The sequence below is a fragment of the Leptinotarsa decemlineata genome, unplaced genomic scaffold (assembly GCF_025532065.1).
Source record: "Leptinotarsa decemlineata unplaced genomic scaffold, Ldec_3_MD MMD2_tig00026340_RagTag_RagTag, whole genome shotgun sequence".
Classification (NCBI taxonomy): Eukaryota; Metazoa; Arthropoda; class Insecta; order Coleoptera; family Chrysomelidae; genus Leptinotarsa; species Leptinotarsa decemlineata.
Genome location: NW_027412694.1, coordinates 11,498,512 through 11,516,300, shown reverse-complemented (window position 1 = coordinate 11,516,300; position 17,789 = coordinate 11,498,512). Strand labels below are relative to the sequence as shown.

General features: G+C 36.6%; 1 protein-coding gene across 1 annotated transcript in view; it reads left to right on the top strand.

Annotated features, from left to right (window-relative positions):
* The window catches only part of Dhc98D (Dynein heavy chain at 89D), a 114,807-nt gene that overhangs the window by 76,780 nt on the left and 20,238 nt on the right, over positions 1–17,789 (top strand). The window contains exons 19-21 of the mRNA XM_074183569.1: positions 1,505–6,104; positions 10,408–10,844; positions 15,516–16,252. Of these exons, the coding sequence (XP_074039670.1) occupies positions 1,505–6,104; positions 10,408–10,844; positions 15,516–16,252 (5,774 nt within the window). The remainder of the gene's footprint in view (positions 1–1,504; positions 6,105–10,407; positions 10,845–15,515; positions 16,253–17,789) is intronic.

Below are 17,789 nucleotides of genomic sequence, written 5' to 3'. Positions count from 1 at the left end.
AACTCTTCGACGATCGTTGGTTTAGGCGCTTAGGGCCGTGGGATTGGCCACCGAGATCACCCGATCTCACGCCACTTGACTTTTTTTTACAGTACAGTACAGTACGCCAGTGCCTACCAAAGAAGAATTGCGACGGCGAATAGTGCGGAGTATAGAAGATCTGGATCCCCAGGAAATTGAAAAAGCAACCACAAGTCGCATACAAAAAAATATTTTAAAGTGTTTAGAATATAATGGACAACATTTTCAGCTTTCAGCATTTATTGTGAAAATGTGATATTTTGTTTACAATTTTGTTATTTTGAATCATCCTATTCTGTTATTGTCTGTACTTTCACATGTTTTAGCCCACAAAATCTTACTTTTTACCTAGATATGACTGATTTTTAGTACAGTTGTTCTCTGGCAACTTTGAGTCATAGTTAAGGAAATTATTTTGTAACCTTACAAACTTCCTCTTGTTCATTGGTGTTAATTCAGGATACATTTAGTTGAATTTTTCACACGTTCTGACAATGATTTGATCACTTTGTTCATGTGTATAATAAATAATTTCATAAGAACTTCGTTTGAATAATCGATATTTGCATTCATTTTGGAAGATGATTCGAAACACCGTCGATAACTCTTCGTAAATTACTTATAAAAGTAACCGAACTGCTATAAGCTTGATAATTCCACTGCTACCTAAATCCAAATTCTAAAAAAAGATAATGTTTCTAGAAGAAGCGACTTTATTGAGAAAACTTGACGATTTAGGTATAGGGACATGATATATCATGTTGAAGCATTTTTCACCATCTTTCAATTTATCGAGTAATATACAGGGGATTTTATTTGAAAAAATTAACTTTTGACTACTTTTATGCACAATGGAAATAATAGTAATTTTAGCACGCCCTGTATGATATGGAGTCGATTTCTTGGTGTTATTTGAATATTTCGAGTTTGTCCAAACTATCATCAAAATATCAACTTTTCATGAATTGAGAGTATGTACTTAATTTCAATTAAAGCTATGTTCTGGACCATATTTAGCACAATTTATTTTTTATCTCGAAAACAGATAGAGATAGGTATAGGACATTATTAACAAAAAAGTATTAAAATACTAAAGCGATTCCAAAAATGTATTAATATACGGGGTGTTCCATTTAAAAAAAATAAAGTTGCTAGGACTTTTTGATGGAAGTGGCAACGCCGCAATGCTGAAAATATTTTAGATCGATAGAACAGGTAAGGAAATGTGAGAGGTGAAATTTTCAGAAAAACTATGCTTTGCGTTTTCCAGAAACGTCTAACCTACCATCGACCGTGAGTCACGCTGTATATATTCCATAAAAATGTTCAACCACGATAAAATAGAAGTAAGCCTCCGATAAAAAATCTGTCAATAGATTGCTAATATTAAATAAAAAAATGTTAGCAAAAAGTCAAAATAGTTTCCATAAAGGCTTTATGAACCATGCTTGTATATTTTTTAATTATATTGTTTTCCAAATAGGTGGGTGAAAGGACGAAGAAACCCACTGGAGCGAGAAGCTTTCCAAGAACTTTATGTTAAGTTCGTTCCGGATTTGATGAATTATGTCCTGGAAGGAACTCTTGGAAATAGACAGGTTAACCCTTTGAAGACAGTCATTTCGCAGACCGGGCTGAACATGATAACACAATTGTGTTATATGTTAGATGCAATCAAACCACAACCAGTGGATGAAGTTATTAATTCTGAAGAACCTGTCGATACGGACCTGCTAAGCGCCGTATTTGTAACTTGTCTGTATAATTCTGTGGGTGCAGCTCTGATAGATGATTGCCGATTAGAGTTTGATGATTACATGAAGACACAGATATCACTACTGCCAGCAGATGACAATATGGATGATAGGTCTGATCTCAGGCATATTCCTACAGCTTTTCCTACCCTATATGACTATTTCTTGGACATTAAAGAAGAACGGTGGGTTGCTTGGAAGTGGCTGGTTCCTGAATATGTTCATGAAAGAGAAAAACGGTTCTCAGAAATTTTAGTACCAACTGTAGACACTGTGAAAGTAACATATCTATTAAATCTGATGAACAAAATCAGAAGACCCATCATATTAATAGGTGAAACGGGCACTTCAAAAACCGCCATAATCCAGGATTTTCTTCGAAACTTGGATCAAGAAGTGTACATTTTATTGAATATCAACTTTTCTTCCCGAACCTCCTCAATGGATGTCCAAATGAACTTGGAATCATCAGTGGAGAAAAGAACTAAGGAAATATATGGTCCTCCGATGGGGAAAAAGCTTATTTGCTTCATAGACGACATGAACATGCCTCAAGTGGACGAATATGGCACGCAACAACCAATAGCCCTTCTCAAGTTATTGTTTGAAAAGGGCGGTTTTTATGACAGAGGTAAAGACCTGAACTGGAAGCTGCTGAAAGACATTTCATACTTCGCTGCAATGGGTGTTGCCGGCGGTGGAAGAAACGAAGTTGATCCTCGATTCATGTCTATGTTCACCGTAATAAACTTAGTATTTCCAACATCGTCAACCCTTCAGCACATTTATGAATCTATTTTGAGTGGACACCTTTCAGTGTTTTCAGAGGAGGTGCAAATTGCACCGATCCTAATGACAATCACTCTGAACTTATATAATATCTGCGTCTCACAACTACCCCCAACACCCAGCAAGTTTCATTATATCTTTAATATGCGGGATTTGTCTCGGATAACAGCTGGAATGTGTATTACGACACCAAAATTTTTTTCGACTCTACCTCAAATAGTAAGAGTTTGGAGGAACGAATTTACGCGAGTGATATGCGACAGACTGATTAACAATGAAGATCAGGTGTTAATGTCTACCAATATATTGGATCAGCTAAACAAAGGTTTTCCGAAAAAAGAACCACAAGTCAAAGAAAAACCAAATGTTGATGATGAAGATTTTGTTTTTCGTCCCGACGAACCACCTGCTGAGATCGAGGAAACCCATGAAGATCGAATCGACGTTGTGGATTATGTCATGAGAGATCCTCTCCTCTTTGGCGACTATCGAAACGCATCGAACGAAGGTGAACCTCGCTTTTACGAAGACTTGCTGGACTATGATGCTATCTATTTCTTATTTCAAGAACTGATAGAATTATATAACGAACGTAAGTCGAAAATGGACATCGTGCTCTTCAATGATGCTTTAGAGCATTTGACGAGAATTCATAGAGGATTGCGACTAGAAAGAGGGCATGTAATGCTGGTGGGGGTCGGTGGATCAGGAAAAAGAAGCTTGACCTACCTTGCTGCATTCACTGCTGGATGTGAAGTATTTGAAATCACTCTCTGCAGGGGTTATAATGAGACAATGTTCAAAGAAGACTTGAAAAAATTATACTCCCAATTGGGAATTGACAGGAAGCCGACGGTGTTTTTCTTCACAGCAGGACAAATTGTGGAAGAAGGATTTCTAGAGTTCATTAATAATATATTGATGATTGGGTACGTTCCGTCTTTGTTCACAGATGACGACAAAGAACAAATCATAAACCAATGTAGAATTCCCGCTAAAAACGCCGGATATGGTATTGCGAAAGACAGCGTCTGGCATTACTTCATCCACCAATGCCAAGACAACTTACACGTAGTATTGTCTATGTCTCCAACAGGGGAAATTCTCAGCAAGCGATGTAGAAATTTCCCAGGTTTGGTAAATAATACCACCATAGATTGGATATTTCCTTGGCCATTACAAGCTCTGATTGCCGTAGCCTCAGTTTTCCTCAAAGAATACCCCAGAATACCAGAGCAATACAGAGAAAGTATTATAGATCATGTTGTATATGTCCATAACACGGTGATTCAATATAGCGTAGAGTTTCTCACAAAACTGCGAAGGAAGAATTATGTTACTCCTAAACATTATTTAGATTTCATTAACACTTACCTGCGGCTGCTGGAAGAAAAGGATAATTATATAAACTCACAATGTGAAAGACTGAAGAGTGGTTTGACTAAAATAGCCGAAGCTAGTGGAGAACTAGACATTCTCAATAAAAAGTTGGCCAAACAAAAAATCATCGTGACACAGGCGACGAAGGAATGTGAAGCCATGTTAGCAGAAATAGAAGTTGGTACGAAAAAAGCCACTGATAAAAAAGATGTTGCATCACTGAAAAGTACAGAAATCGAAGAACAAGCAAGAATTATAAGCATAGAGCAAGCAGAAGCAGAAGACGCACTATCTGAAGCCTTACCCGCACTGGTTAAAGCTCGACTGGCACTATCTGATCTTGATAAATCTGATATAACTGAAATTCGATCATTCGCAACGCCGCCAGAACCAGTCCAGACCGTCTGCGAATGCGTTCTAATCCTAAGAGGCTATAAGGAAATTTCATGGAAAGCTGCCAAAGGAATGATGGCTGAAAGTAATTTCCTGAGGAGTCTTCAAGAAATGAACTGTGACGCGATTACACAAGCACAGCAAAGAGCTTGCAAGGCACACATGAAAAAATCAACAAAATTGGAAGACATGGCTACTATCAGTAAGGCCGGTTACGGTTTATTGAAGTTCGTTCAAGCTGTACTTGGGTACTGTGCAGTATACAAAGAGGTTAGACCGAAACAAGAGAGAGTGGAACAGTTACAAAATGATTATAATGCGGCAAAGCGATTTTTGGAAAAGCTCTATAATGAAATCACTCGACTCGAGGACGATCTGAATAAACTGAATGAAAAGTATGCTGCCGCGATGAAACGAAGAATGGAACTACAAGAGGAGACTGATATAATGATGAGAAGGCTTCAGGCTGCCGATAAATTGATATCAGGCTTGAGTTCAGAGCAAGCTCGATGGACGGAAGATCTGAAACAACTGTATCTGGAAAAGGAGCGCCTGGTTGGAAACTGTTTGTTGTGTTCCGGATTTCTCGCCTACTGCGGACCATTTACTTACGAATTCAGAAGGGAAATGGTATACATAGAATGGCAAAAAGATATATTAGCAAAAGAAATTCCGTTATCTCAACCATTTAGGTTAGAAAAAAATTTGACTACAGATGTTGAAATTAGCACATGGACGTCGGAAAATCTTCCGCCAGATGAACTTTCTGTCCAGAACGGCATACTTACAATCAGGTCGTCTAGATTTCCGCTGTGTATTGACCCACAGCAACAAGCTCTGAATTGGATTAAAAAAAGGGAAGAGAAAAATAACTTGAAGATCCTCAGTTTCAGTGACTCAGACTTCCTGAAACATTTAGATATGGCTATCAAATACGGATCCCCGGTTCTATTTCAAGACGTAGATGATTATATTGATCCCGTGGCTGAAAACGTTATACAAAGAAATCTAAAGAGTATAGGAGGTAGAGTTTTTGTCATCCTCGGAGATAAAGAAGTTGATTGGGATCCGAACTTCAGATTGTATATGACAACTAAGTTCGCGAATCCTATATTTAATCCATCAGCATACGCAGTTGCGATTGTAATTAATTACACAGTGACGTTATCTGGATTAGAAGATCAGCTTCTAAGTGTGGTTGTCAGAAATGAGCGTCCAGATCTAGAAGAACAGCGGGAACATTTGATAGCTGAGACTAGTGTGAACAAAAGTCTGTTACAAGTTCTGGAAGACTCACTTCTCAGGGAGTTATCTACAACAACGGGCAATATGCTGGATAATGTGGAGCTCATAACCACGCTAGAGAATACCAAAACAAAGGCTACGGAGGTAATGGAGAAGCTTACACTCGCTATTGAAACCTCCAAAGATATCGATAAATTGAGAGACGGATACCGTTCCGTTGCCAAAAGAGGAGCTGTGCTGTTTTTTGTCTTGTCAGATATGGCAGGTGTCAATGCTATGTACCAATATTCTTTGGCTTCTTATCTGGAGGTTTTTGCCTACTCCTTGAGAAAAGCTATGCCTCACACTCTGCTCATGAGACGGTTGCAGAATATCATCAATACACTCACCAAAAATGTTTACGACTATGGATGTACTGGAATTTTTGAGAAACACAAGCTCTTGTACTCATTTCAAATGACTGCCAAACTGGAACAGAATGAGAAGAATATTTCACAAGCTGAACTTGACTTCTTTATCAAGGTAATTACTAATACCCACTTACATAAAATATATTCGTTTTCACTTTTCTAAATTCAATTCAGTTTCTTGTCCCAAGAAAAAATTAATGCTAAATACGGAACTGTTGGGTTAATGAAGTCGTTAACAATTGAAACTCCGTCGAAGTATCTTCAGTTATGTTATCTTCTGTCCTCACTGTGCATTCTTACTACTGATTTTTATTTTATGATTGTTGAAATTGGTACTGATGCATTATGTCAGTCATACCGCTATAATATTTTGTGTAAAATACTGTGATCTTGAAAGATATATTCTCATGAGTCTCCACAATTATGATTTTAGAATTGTGAATAATATGAGGAATCAAAAAAACAGGTCAATTTTATAGTCGAGGGAGACACTTTCAAGGAATGTTTGTAGCCTCAAGGAGGGGTAGATGTTACCCTTATAATCTTTAGTGGAAAGGGGTGTCAAGTGGCACGGAAGGTTGTGTTTTATAAATAACGGATTTAAGATGCCCCAAAGAAGGTGTTAAATCCGGTGATTTCGGAGCTCATTCAACTCTTCTTTCTGCCAAGACATCTATCCGGAAATCTCTTGTTTAACCACTTTCGGACGGAAAGAAAATAATGAGGTGGGGCACCGTCCTACTGGAAATGTAAAAGATCCTCCTGCGAAAATTCATCACCTTCTGCATCTATTTGAGTTTCTAGCTCGTGAGTTATTAGAGGATCGACAGTCTTCAAGCACAGATTGCTAGTCAAGTTTTCTTCCAGAAATAATGGACCAATAATAGTATTTCCAAGAATACAAGCCCAAAACTTTTTGTGGGTGTTATGTATGCCCTTTTCGAAAAATATATAGATTTTTGTCCCTCCGATAGCGACAATTTCATCTATCAACATTTCCATTCAGGAAAAATTAACACGCATTGCAGAAACTTATGTTTAACAGAAGATTAGGGATGGTATTGACTCGATGAGATATGATTTCACAAAACTATATGTTTATGTATAATTACTTCTTGTATAAATAATTTCAGTAAGTATAAACCATTGCACTTTCTTGAAAATTGATAAATAAATAAATAATAAAAAAAGAAAAAAGTTGAATGTGAACATTTGGTCATAATCGTAGATACTAATTGTTTCAAAAAACTTGTTGAATCGGATATTTCAGAAAGCTTCAAAAATGCCTATTTTTATTTTAGAAGTCTGTGCATATTAATTCTATACATTCACTTACTTCTCGAAAGTCTTGATAGAGTTCCAGGTCAATTTGTTTTACTAAATTGTATGCACTCGCCATCACCGGTAATACGCTCAAATGGTTTACTACCTATATAACTGTTCATTTTCAGTAAGTTTGCATACTAAACAGTTTCTGTACTTATATCTGTCAAATTAGGAGTGCCATAGGGTTGCCATTGTAGATCACTACTGCTCTGCCTATTTATCAATAATATCAACTCAATACGGTACCTGCAAAATGACCTGAATGAAGATCAGTACCAAATTGGATACAATTATAGAAAGTATTTTCTATAATGTTATTCAATTTGGTACTGAAGAGCCTTGTGGCAAGTGTCTTAAGGCGAAACATCGGTGTATACCAGTGAGGGTGACAGTGTTCCATGTAAGTGCAATTTATTACCATTCATTTAAAGTAGAACTCATGTGAATGATATCTGATTTTTATTCCACAACGAATGTTTGAAATACAAACTGAGTAGAGAAAAGTATCTTCTGTTTAATTCAGTGTTCATATAGAAGTATTTGTTTCGAAAGAATTTTTCTTTCGTGTAATTCAATGTTTATATAAAATTAGCTGTTTCGTGAGGACTTTCTTTCAGTTTGTGTCTGAAAGTTACTTCTTTGCATGATCTACACATCCATGTATAGAGTTACTTATTTTAAAATTGATTACTTCCTTTCTTTCCTTGGAAGATTCCCTCATCCTTGTTTTTTGTATCAAGATGGAGTAGTAGAAAGCCAAAAACTTTCTTTCCCAAAACATTTTTTTATATTAGATACTCCTCAGTCAGATCCATTGTAGAATTTAGTACTGCAATTTATAGTGCGAATCTCTAACATGAAACAAATTCACTAAATCAGAGGTGTTGTTTCTTTCGGAAATATGCTCGGACACGTCGATTAGTATTTTAAATACCCTTTATTTCAATGCAAAAAAAATATATACAGTGTGTCTCAAATATGAGATATGACTTCATCGATAATTTTTTTAAATGACAACCCTGTTTGCACATGCCCTGTTGCACATGCCTGCCAAATTTCAATTTTTTACTCCTTGTCCTTTGAAAGATATTTAACAAACATTATCTAATTCAAAAAATTAATTCAATTCAATAGTCTTTCTTCAATAAATGCTTAGAATGTCAGGGGTACCTGACAGTGACATTGTCATAAAGAAGTTATCAAAAAAAAGTAAGAAGAGTATTATCGCATTCCAATCATATCTGTGCATAAAAACTGTTAGTCGTTTCACAGTTTGTTTTTCGCCATTAGTAAAATGCCGTATTTAACTGAAACACATAAGATTGAAATTCTAATGATGATTGGCTACGGAGATAGGACAAGAACACAAAATGAAGTTACCCATTTATTCAGAGAGAAGTATCCTGATTTACCACCCATATCGTGAAGTACCGTAAGAAAGATCGAAAAACAGTTCCGGGAAAATGGGCATTTAAGAAAAACAAATAATCATCGTCGGAGTGCGCTCACTGTAGAGGTCAAAATAAATGTTCTTCTCTCTGTCGAAGAAAATCCCTATGTCCCCACTAGGCAGATAGCTAGGGAACTCGAAATTAGCCAGTCTTCAGTGGCAAGAGTTCTTGAAGCTGAAAAATTTCATCCATATAAAATAACAATCTTCCAGGAACTCCTCGAAGATGATCCAGATAGAAGACTCCAGTTTTGCGAACAAATGATGGATCTACTAGACAGGAATGTTGTACAAAAAAAAGGTTTTATTTTCTGACGAATCAACGTTTATGTTGAATGGTGTGGTAAATCATCAAAATTGTCGTTTTTGGGCAGACAGAAACCCACACTGGATGAGCGAAGGTCACACTCAATATCCAGAAAAAGTCAATGTTTGGGCAGGGATTGTTGGTGATCGAGTTATAGGACCAATTTTTTTCCAAGAAAATCTTACTGGAGCAAGATATTCAGATTAGAATTCTTGCAGGAGGACCTAGTTCCGAATTTGGCTATTTTGTTCCCTTGTCCTATAGAAGCTGACGTCCCGAATAAAAACATCTGGTTTCAACAGGACGGCGCGCCTCCTCATTTTGTAAGACCTGTCCGTAAGTACCTTAATGATGTATTTCCAGGCAAATGGCCACCTAGGTCTCCGGATTCAACACCTTTGGACTTTTTCTTATGGGGTTACTTGAAGAGCAAAGTTTTTAAGACCAAACCGGCAAATATTGAGGATTGAAAAGAACGAATAAGACAGGAGTGAAGGCTAATTTCCGGCGAAGTAATCAGAAATGTTCAAAACGAGTTTCAGTTACGTTTAGGGTATTGTCAGTTAGTAAATGTACAACATTTTGAATACTTGTTAAAGAAAGACTATTGAATTGAATTCATTTTTTGAATTAGATAATGTTTGTTAAATATCTTTTAAAGGACAAGGAGTAAAAAATTGAAATTTGGCAAGCATGTGCAACTTGTTGAACCCTTCAATGAAAGTTATTAAAAAAAACAGGGTTGTCATTTAAAAAAATTATCGATGACGTCATATCTCATATTTGAGACACTGTATATTTTTGTCGCATTAAAATGAAGGCAATTCAAAATACTTATCGACGTGTCCGAGCATATTTCCGAAAGAAACAACACCTTTGATTTAGTGAATTAGTTCCATGTTAGAGACTCGCACTGTATATTACAACAAACACATTAATCTTATTGAAAGTGTACAAAATGAAATATATTGCTGATGAATTAATTTAGTAGTAGGTGAATATGATTATAATATGATAAGGAATATGATTTTTTCACCATATCTCAAGGATTATAGAACAATGTGGCATCATTGACTCATCTTTTCTAAACTTTATCTGTCCCAACTGGGACAGATGTTAAAATAAGACATTATGTACTGTATCAAGTTCATTTTTATTCAACAATTCAAAACTAAACTGAATCATTCAACTCTTGTGTAAATTACACTTTGTGTACTCTGTTAATCGAATTGAGGTTTTCCGGTTTGCAAATGGATGAGAATAAATGGATGAAAGATTTCAAAACTGTCCTATTCAAACTCTGAAAATTGAATTGAATTGAACAATTTTCAGGGTTCAGTCAGCCTGGAAAAGTCAACTCGCGAATGTCCAGCGAAGTGGCTTTCTTCTCAAGGCTGGGAAAACATCATGAAGTTGTCCAACGATTTCCAAGATACCTTTAGTAAACTCCCCCAAGATATCGAACACAATCTCGATGTGTGGGGAGAGTGGTACGACATGGATGCACCAGAAGAAGCCGACTTCCCCTGCGACTATAAACAAAATTGTACACCTTTTCAAATATTAATGTTGCTCAGGTGTTTTCGAATCGACAGAGTGTATAGAGCCGTGGGAAATTATATAACGGCAATAATGGGAGAAGAGTACATTATGCCTCCAGTCATTAGTTTGGATAACATCTACGAGCAGAGCAGCCCCTTGACACCCGTTGTATTCATTCTCAGTCCGGGTTCGGATCCAACAGCAGAATTAATGAAGCTGGGAGACAGGTAATTGTAATGATCAAACTTTCTGTATTTTGGCTAAAATTATTATCATTTTCTGACGAGAAAACTCACTTTTGCATAAGGTTGAAAATTCAGAAAGTGTAAAATGAATTATTTTTCTTTTCCTGAACATACTCACAACGTTTCACAGGTCCAGGTTTTGCCAAAGTTTTCGAATGCGTCAATAGTAATTTTAATAAGCTATTTGTAGATCAAAACTAGTGAAGCTTTGTTGGTCAGCAATGACTAACTTTCTTCTATATGAAGGCTATTTCCCAGTTTTTTTGGACGTGGAGTGCAGGTTTTTATGCCTGACGTTTCGTCTACTACTGCGGTAGACATTATCAAATACGATGTGATAACGGTCGCAGTGCCCAAATTGGTGCTCCCGTTGTTACGATGACATTCACTTTGCTTTTATATTCTTATTAGTGGGCGTGGCTTGGTTTATATAGGAATGTGGTTTCAGTTTCAGTTGATACGTCAAGAAGAGTACTTCGACCACGGCACTGCAGTTGAAACGTTTGGAGATTGTAACCAAAGAAGGCCACGGCAAAACCCGGAAATTAACCAAGACGTGGCTTGGTTTCTCTTCATTGGATTACCTGACCTTGTTTGAGTACTTTTCGGGGCAGGTAGCCAGACTATATTGATGTTTATTGGCTCTTCTTTTCCATTGAAATCATCCCTGTGTTTTTAAATATCTATTGCCTTTCTACACTCGCCTTTGATGGGGTCTACCGCAGTAGTAGCCGAAACTTCAGGCATAAAAACCTGCAGACAACGGCCAAAAACCTCGGATAATAGCCTTCACACAGTTATATCCGGCTGTGAAAGTTTACATTATTTTATAGCAGGGGAGCCCACGATGCAAAATGGGGATTTACTCGAGCGTCATAGAGACCTATTAGGTTGCAAAGCTTAGATGATAAGAAGAAAAAACTGTTATATAATATATACCTTTTCATCGCTGGGGGAAGCTGCTATAGATTATTAAATATGTAAAAAAAACTGTTGCATGGACATACTCGAGCGCGTCAGATATTGATACCATCAATGTCCTACGTATTTTCAATAATGTTGGTATGTTAATCTGATCGTTTGTATGATGTGGGAGGTTGCACGTAAGGGTTAAAAATGAAAAAAAAATCAATCGAGCGTGTCAGATTTTCTTAGGGGGTGTTAAGTGCACCAAAAAAAAGTTTTCATTCCATAATCTGACGATTTCGATCTGACGCAAACTTGCGGCCATTATTATAAAGTGCAAAAAATCATCATTTTGAAATACTCAAGCGCGTCAGATTAAGATATATATGGTTCATCTTTATGCTTTAGACGTGCTGTCTCATAATCTGACGATTATCTAGAGGGATTCGCCTAATCTGACAAAATATTTTTTTTAATTTTTTTTTGATCATTGAACTTAATTGAAATCTCAGGAAATAAATAAGTGTATAATTTTTCAGTAGAATACTTGTGTTTATAAGAAAATAATTTTTAAAAAATGCTCCAAAAATTAAATTTTTCATAATCAGTCGATTAATTAATAAAGATAAGAAAAATGAAATTTTCTGTTTTTTACCACTTTTATTTGTGACTAACGTTACTGCAGTTTCGTCCTATGAGGACATTTTTAAACTTATATATTGTATAAGTTTGAAAATGTCCTTATAGGACAAAACTGCAGTTACGTTAGTTACAAATAAAAGTGGTAAAAACATATATAGTTTAATTTCACTTTTCTTCAATATGATTTCTTACCACGTAGTAACGGCTACATCCATCAATTAATTGATTAATTGATCATCATCTTCATCACGAACGAGACTCTGCGATCAGCTGTGATGGCGTCATGGCAACAGAATTCAGAGTGCGGACGGAGTAAGAGAGTAATAGATAGAGAAAAAGTGAATAGAGAATAGAGGAATAGAAACTCAGAGAGGGAAATATAGGTATCATACAGCTGCACGCATTGAACTTTATCGACAAATTTTTATTATTTCGGCTTGCGGAAATCGTCAGATTATATATTTCTCGTTATCTTTGAATTATTTCCTTCAAAATAAAAAAATTAGCTACGCTCGAGAATGTTGAAATGACGTTTTTTACAACTTTGCTGCCCTCCCCTTTCTTTACGTCACTCTCAAATTGTCAGATCACTGGAATATACACTTTTCAGCATGTACTTAACCACCCTTCCTTAATCTGACGCGCTCGATATCATTTTTTTTTACTAATCTGATCATTTGTCCTTCAAGAGCGGCCTTATATATGGGGCTCATATTTGGTGGAGGTACTTAACCGGGTACAAGGTATCCCCCTGTATATTAATCTGCCGCGCTTCAGTAAATCCTGAATTCCCCGCTTGGGCTCCCCTACCTTTCTTCTATCGCTCCGATTCTCAAGAATACTGTGCTCGTATCATTATCTCAAATGGACCTTCTAATACTAATGAAGTGAGTTATCATTGAAACCTAAGACTTGTTCAGAAGTAAAATAGTACCCCCATCTTCAATATTGGCCTTCAGAGAGACACACACACCTCTCAGTGTTGCATGCATTGTTACCTTTTGCGGTAGTACATTCGTAGCTGTATACCCAGGAAAAACAGGGGTCTGAAAATATGCTTTTGAGAAGTATATATGTATGCTCTGTTCAGACTATAACTTGACCAGAGAGTCCATCGGAGAAAATTTATGATAAGCTTATACAAAGTTGTATCGGCTGCGATACTGGGCATGGTAATAATGGGCTTGTAATTTTTATTTAGTCCTGTCTATTATATTTGTAAACAAACAGATTTTTTGTACCTCTTTTTCAAACTTTTTTGCTCATAAACACCTGTAAGTACGGGGTCAATTACGGAGAGTATTCACATGTTTACAATAATCATAAACAAAATGAATAGGTATGACGACAGTATCAAAAAATTGCCGATTTAATGGTTTCAGGAGAAAATTCACATTGAAAAAAATTAAAACACTGCTTTAGTTTCATTTAACAAATCAGATTATCAAAATTTTCAATGAATTAAAACATTAAAATACTGCAATTGGCCAATTTAGCCGAAACACCAATAAGAGGGCATGACGTCACGCTTAGGTAAACTCCCGCGTCAATACTCTCATTCACTGTGTTTTGTTGTTGTCAATAACACTGATTGGATTGATTTTTTGTTATTTTACTTGTGATTATTTATCGACCTCACTCTACTATAACAATTAAACCAAGCTTTCTTAAGGCAAATAGCTCAAATTTGCCCAGAATTGATGTATTAATATTGGGCGATTTCCTCGCAACAAATTAACAATTTTGCTCGACTGAGTTTGAAAACGTGAAAACTTTCTTGTAAGTAAATTTTGTATTTACCTTTACCCTAGATACAACTAATTTAGATATAATCAAATTCGTTTTCAACTCATGCGAGTTTATTTTACTTTCATAGGTTATTTTTACAATAAACTTGTCATTGTTTATTTATGAGGTTAGCTCCCTCATAGCTTGTAAGTTGCTATTTCAGAGTTAATAACCATGTTTATACCCGATAAAAGTGAACGATTGAAATTGGTAATAAGAATGATAGCCAAGACCAAAACAAACATAACCTCAATAAACTAGATATTCTATAGCCTCAATATTTCAACTATTTAACGTCAAACAAACGTTTTTAGTTTAAGACCTATCAATATATGATAACATACTCGCATCATAGTGGTCTTCACAGAAATGAAGTGGCGAATTCGTGACTACGTCGTCCGGGTTTCGCCGTGCGAGTTTTAACCACTTATCCCTTATTATTTTTTTGGTTGGAACATGTACAGACACTTTGTCGGGTGTTCTTATTGATTGGTTTTTATATTGCGGTACTGAACAACACTTATGAACTTCGAAATTCATTTTTATCACACGAATTAATTTTGTTTGGATGTAATAATTAATAAGCACAACTTAGAGATAAATTATTAAGTTTAGAAGAGGAAGTAACAACCAGCTTGAGGTTATTAGTTACAAAAATGTTACCAACCTAACAAATTTAATGTTTTGTTTACTTTCTTCCCTACGCATAGACATAATGACATGTTTACCTAAGCGTGACGTCAGAGCCGAAGCCATGACACTTGCGATCTGTTTTCGAACACTATTGAAAAAATATTAGAAAAATGGCTATAAACTTTGTTAAACTCAAGTTTATCACCGAAATAAAGGTTTTCTCGTAAATATTAAATGTGTACCCACATTACGAAACAGTAATTCAAAATCTTTCGTTACGCCTATTTAGGTATGTTTCAAGGTTGTGTAATTCCTTAGAATTGAGAAATCTTCGAGGAGTAAAGCGAGGGCACTCGAACTTTTTTCTAGGCTATCGGTTAGCCAAGGTCATAAATACATACTTTTGAAATAAAAAAAAAGTTTTTCGCGATACTTCTCATATTCCATAAGGTGGTACTGTCTGAGATTGTTCATTTCATTATCAGCGTTACCAGTTGAAGCCATTTATTTCCTTCGCCTATAATTGAAATTCAGAAATCTGAGTGAGAAGAAGTAGATTGAAATATTTTTTATGAAGATTCAGTCATAATCATCCGTTTTCTCGTCGGAAGTCCACCCAATTTTTCATTGGAAGACCACCCATTTTTTCGTTGGAAGAATTAATATTTGGAATATTTTTTTCAGATGTGGTTTTGGCGGTGGAAAATTCAAATATCTTTCATTGGGACAAGGACAAGAGCCGACTGCACTGAACCTATTAGATATAGCAATCTCCAGAGGGCAGTGGTTGATGTTTCAGAACTGTCACCTCCTCATTTCATTCATCAAAAGACTCGAGAAACAGCTAGAAAAAATCAGCAAACCCCATCCAGATTTCAGGTTGTGGCTAACTACTGACCCGGTGGAGACTTTTCCAATCGGAGTACTGCAAAGATCTTTGAAAGTCGTTACCGAACCGCCTAACGGTCTCAAGTTGAACCTGCGTAATACATACTTCAAAATGAGAGCACAGACACTGGAATCTTGTCCTCACCCCGCGTACAAATCACTGATCTACGTGCTTGCCTTTTTTCACGCTGTTGTGCAAGAGAGGCGTAAGTATGATAAAATCGGTTGGAATATTTGCTACGATTTCAATGAGTCCGACTTCAACGTTTGCGTCATGATTCTCAATACTTACCTAAGTAAAGCGATCAAGGCTAAGGATTCTAGGATACCTTGGAATAGTCTCAAATACCTAATAGGTGAAGTGATGTATGGAGGAAGAGTTATAGATGATTTCGATAGAAGAATAGTGGCTACTTATATGGACGAGTATATGGGGGACTTTTTATTCGATACATTCCAACCTTTTCATTTCTACAAGGACAATACGGTGGATTATGTTATTCCCCCAGACGGAGAGAAGGAAAATTATATAGGTAAAGAATAAAAATTCACGCGTACACCATACTGCGTGCTTGGTTCCAGAAGATTGGGTTCGGCATATCCTCGATGTGTGATTTTGCTGGAAATTATTGGTGACTAGGCTGTTGTGTTAGCGAATTCCATAAATGCTGCAAACTTGGATAGTTATTCAGGTTCATTTCCATCCCATAAACCCAAAATTAATTTCACGTTGTTCATTACTTTTCAGACTTTCTCAATGCCCAGATATCTCTGTAACCTTTTTGTCAAAATCATTGATCGCAACAAATACCGGCATAATTTTTCACTAGAAACTTCTTTCTCTGATTGTCTGCCACCTTCATGATTTTCACCTTTATCGAATGGTCAGGTCCAAACTGAGTGGGTCTATTTGACCCCCAATGTAACCCGCTAGGGTTCATTGTGGCTCACACTTATTCACACTCGACCAAATAAACCCAGCTTCTCAACGAAGTCGGTAAGTTTGTATGGTGAGTGGTCTTTCAGGTCAGATGGCAAGAGTACGGCTCTGTCGAACTCTAAAAACTGATTCGATCCCCAGCGGGGCAGGCACAAAGTATGTGCTCTGCTGTTTCATCATTTTTCAAACAGAGGCGACACAGTGTCTTCCAACAGTCAAGTCTCTGCATATGATGATTCAAATGACAGTGACCTGTAACAAGGTCTATAAGACATCATAGTTCATCCCTACTGTAGTCCAACAACTGTTTGTTATCAAGCTTCGAACGGTGAATAAACGCCTTGGAGTGAGCCAATTCTGACACCATCCAGGTGTTCAATATTTGTTTGGCAAAGCCTAAAGCGATGCCAATGGAGGTTCTGGTCTGATGAAGCTTCTTGCAGCACCTTTCTTTGCAAGGGAGTCAGCAGCCTCATTGCCTTCTACGCCAGTATGACCAGGAATCCAGACCAGAGACAATCTGTTAAGTTTTCCTATCGAGGAGAGTCGTTTTTGGCAATTTGCTACCAATTTAGACGTTGCTCGGTAGGAGCCAAGAGCTCCTACCGCTTGACTTTCCGAGAACATCTAACTTCCAGTTCTAAAACTTGTGAATAATATTTATCAAACTTATGACGGTTTTGGACTAGAGTCCATTTGTCCCATTTTATCCAAACATTGATCAATAGATGGTATTGTTTGCTGTTCTCTTCATGTCTTTGTAGAAAGTAATAGCTCCACCATTTTTACACTGAAAATAATATGTAGTCTTATTGACATTCTATTTTCGAATCTTTTGATTCTGACAAACCGTTATTTTCACATCTCGACACGTTAACACCTCGACCGTTATTTTAACACCTCGACACATGTTTCGATCTCCAAGTGATCATCTTCAAGAGGAAAATATTCTGATCAGTTTGATCTTCCTCTTGAAGATGATCACTTGGTGACCGAAACACGTGTCGAGGTGTTAAAATAACGGTTTAGTGTTGGGAAAAAACTCCAGTAATATTCATTACCACACCAAAGGTTCCAGACAGTGCATCAGAAGGACATTATCCATGATGATTATAGAATTTTCCCAATAA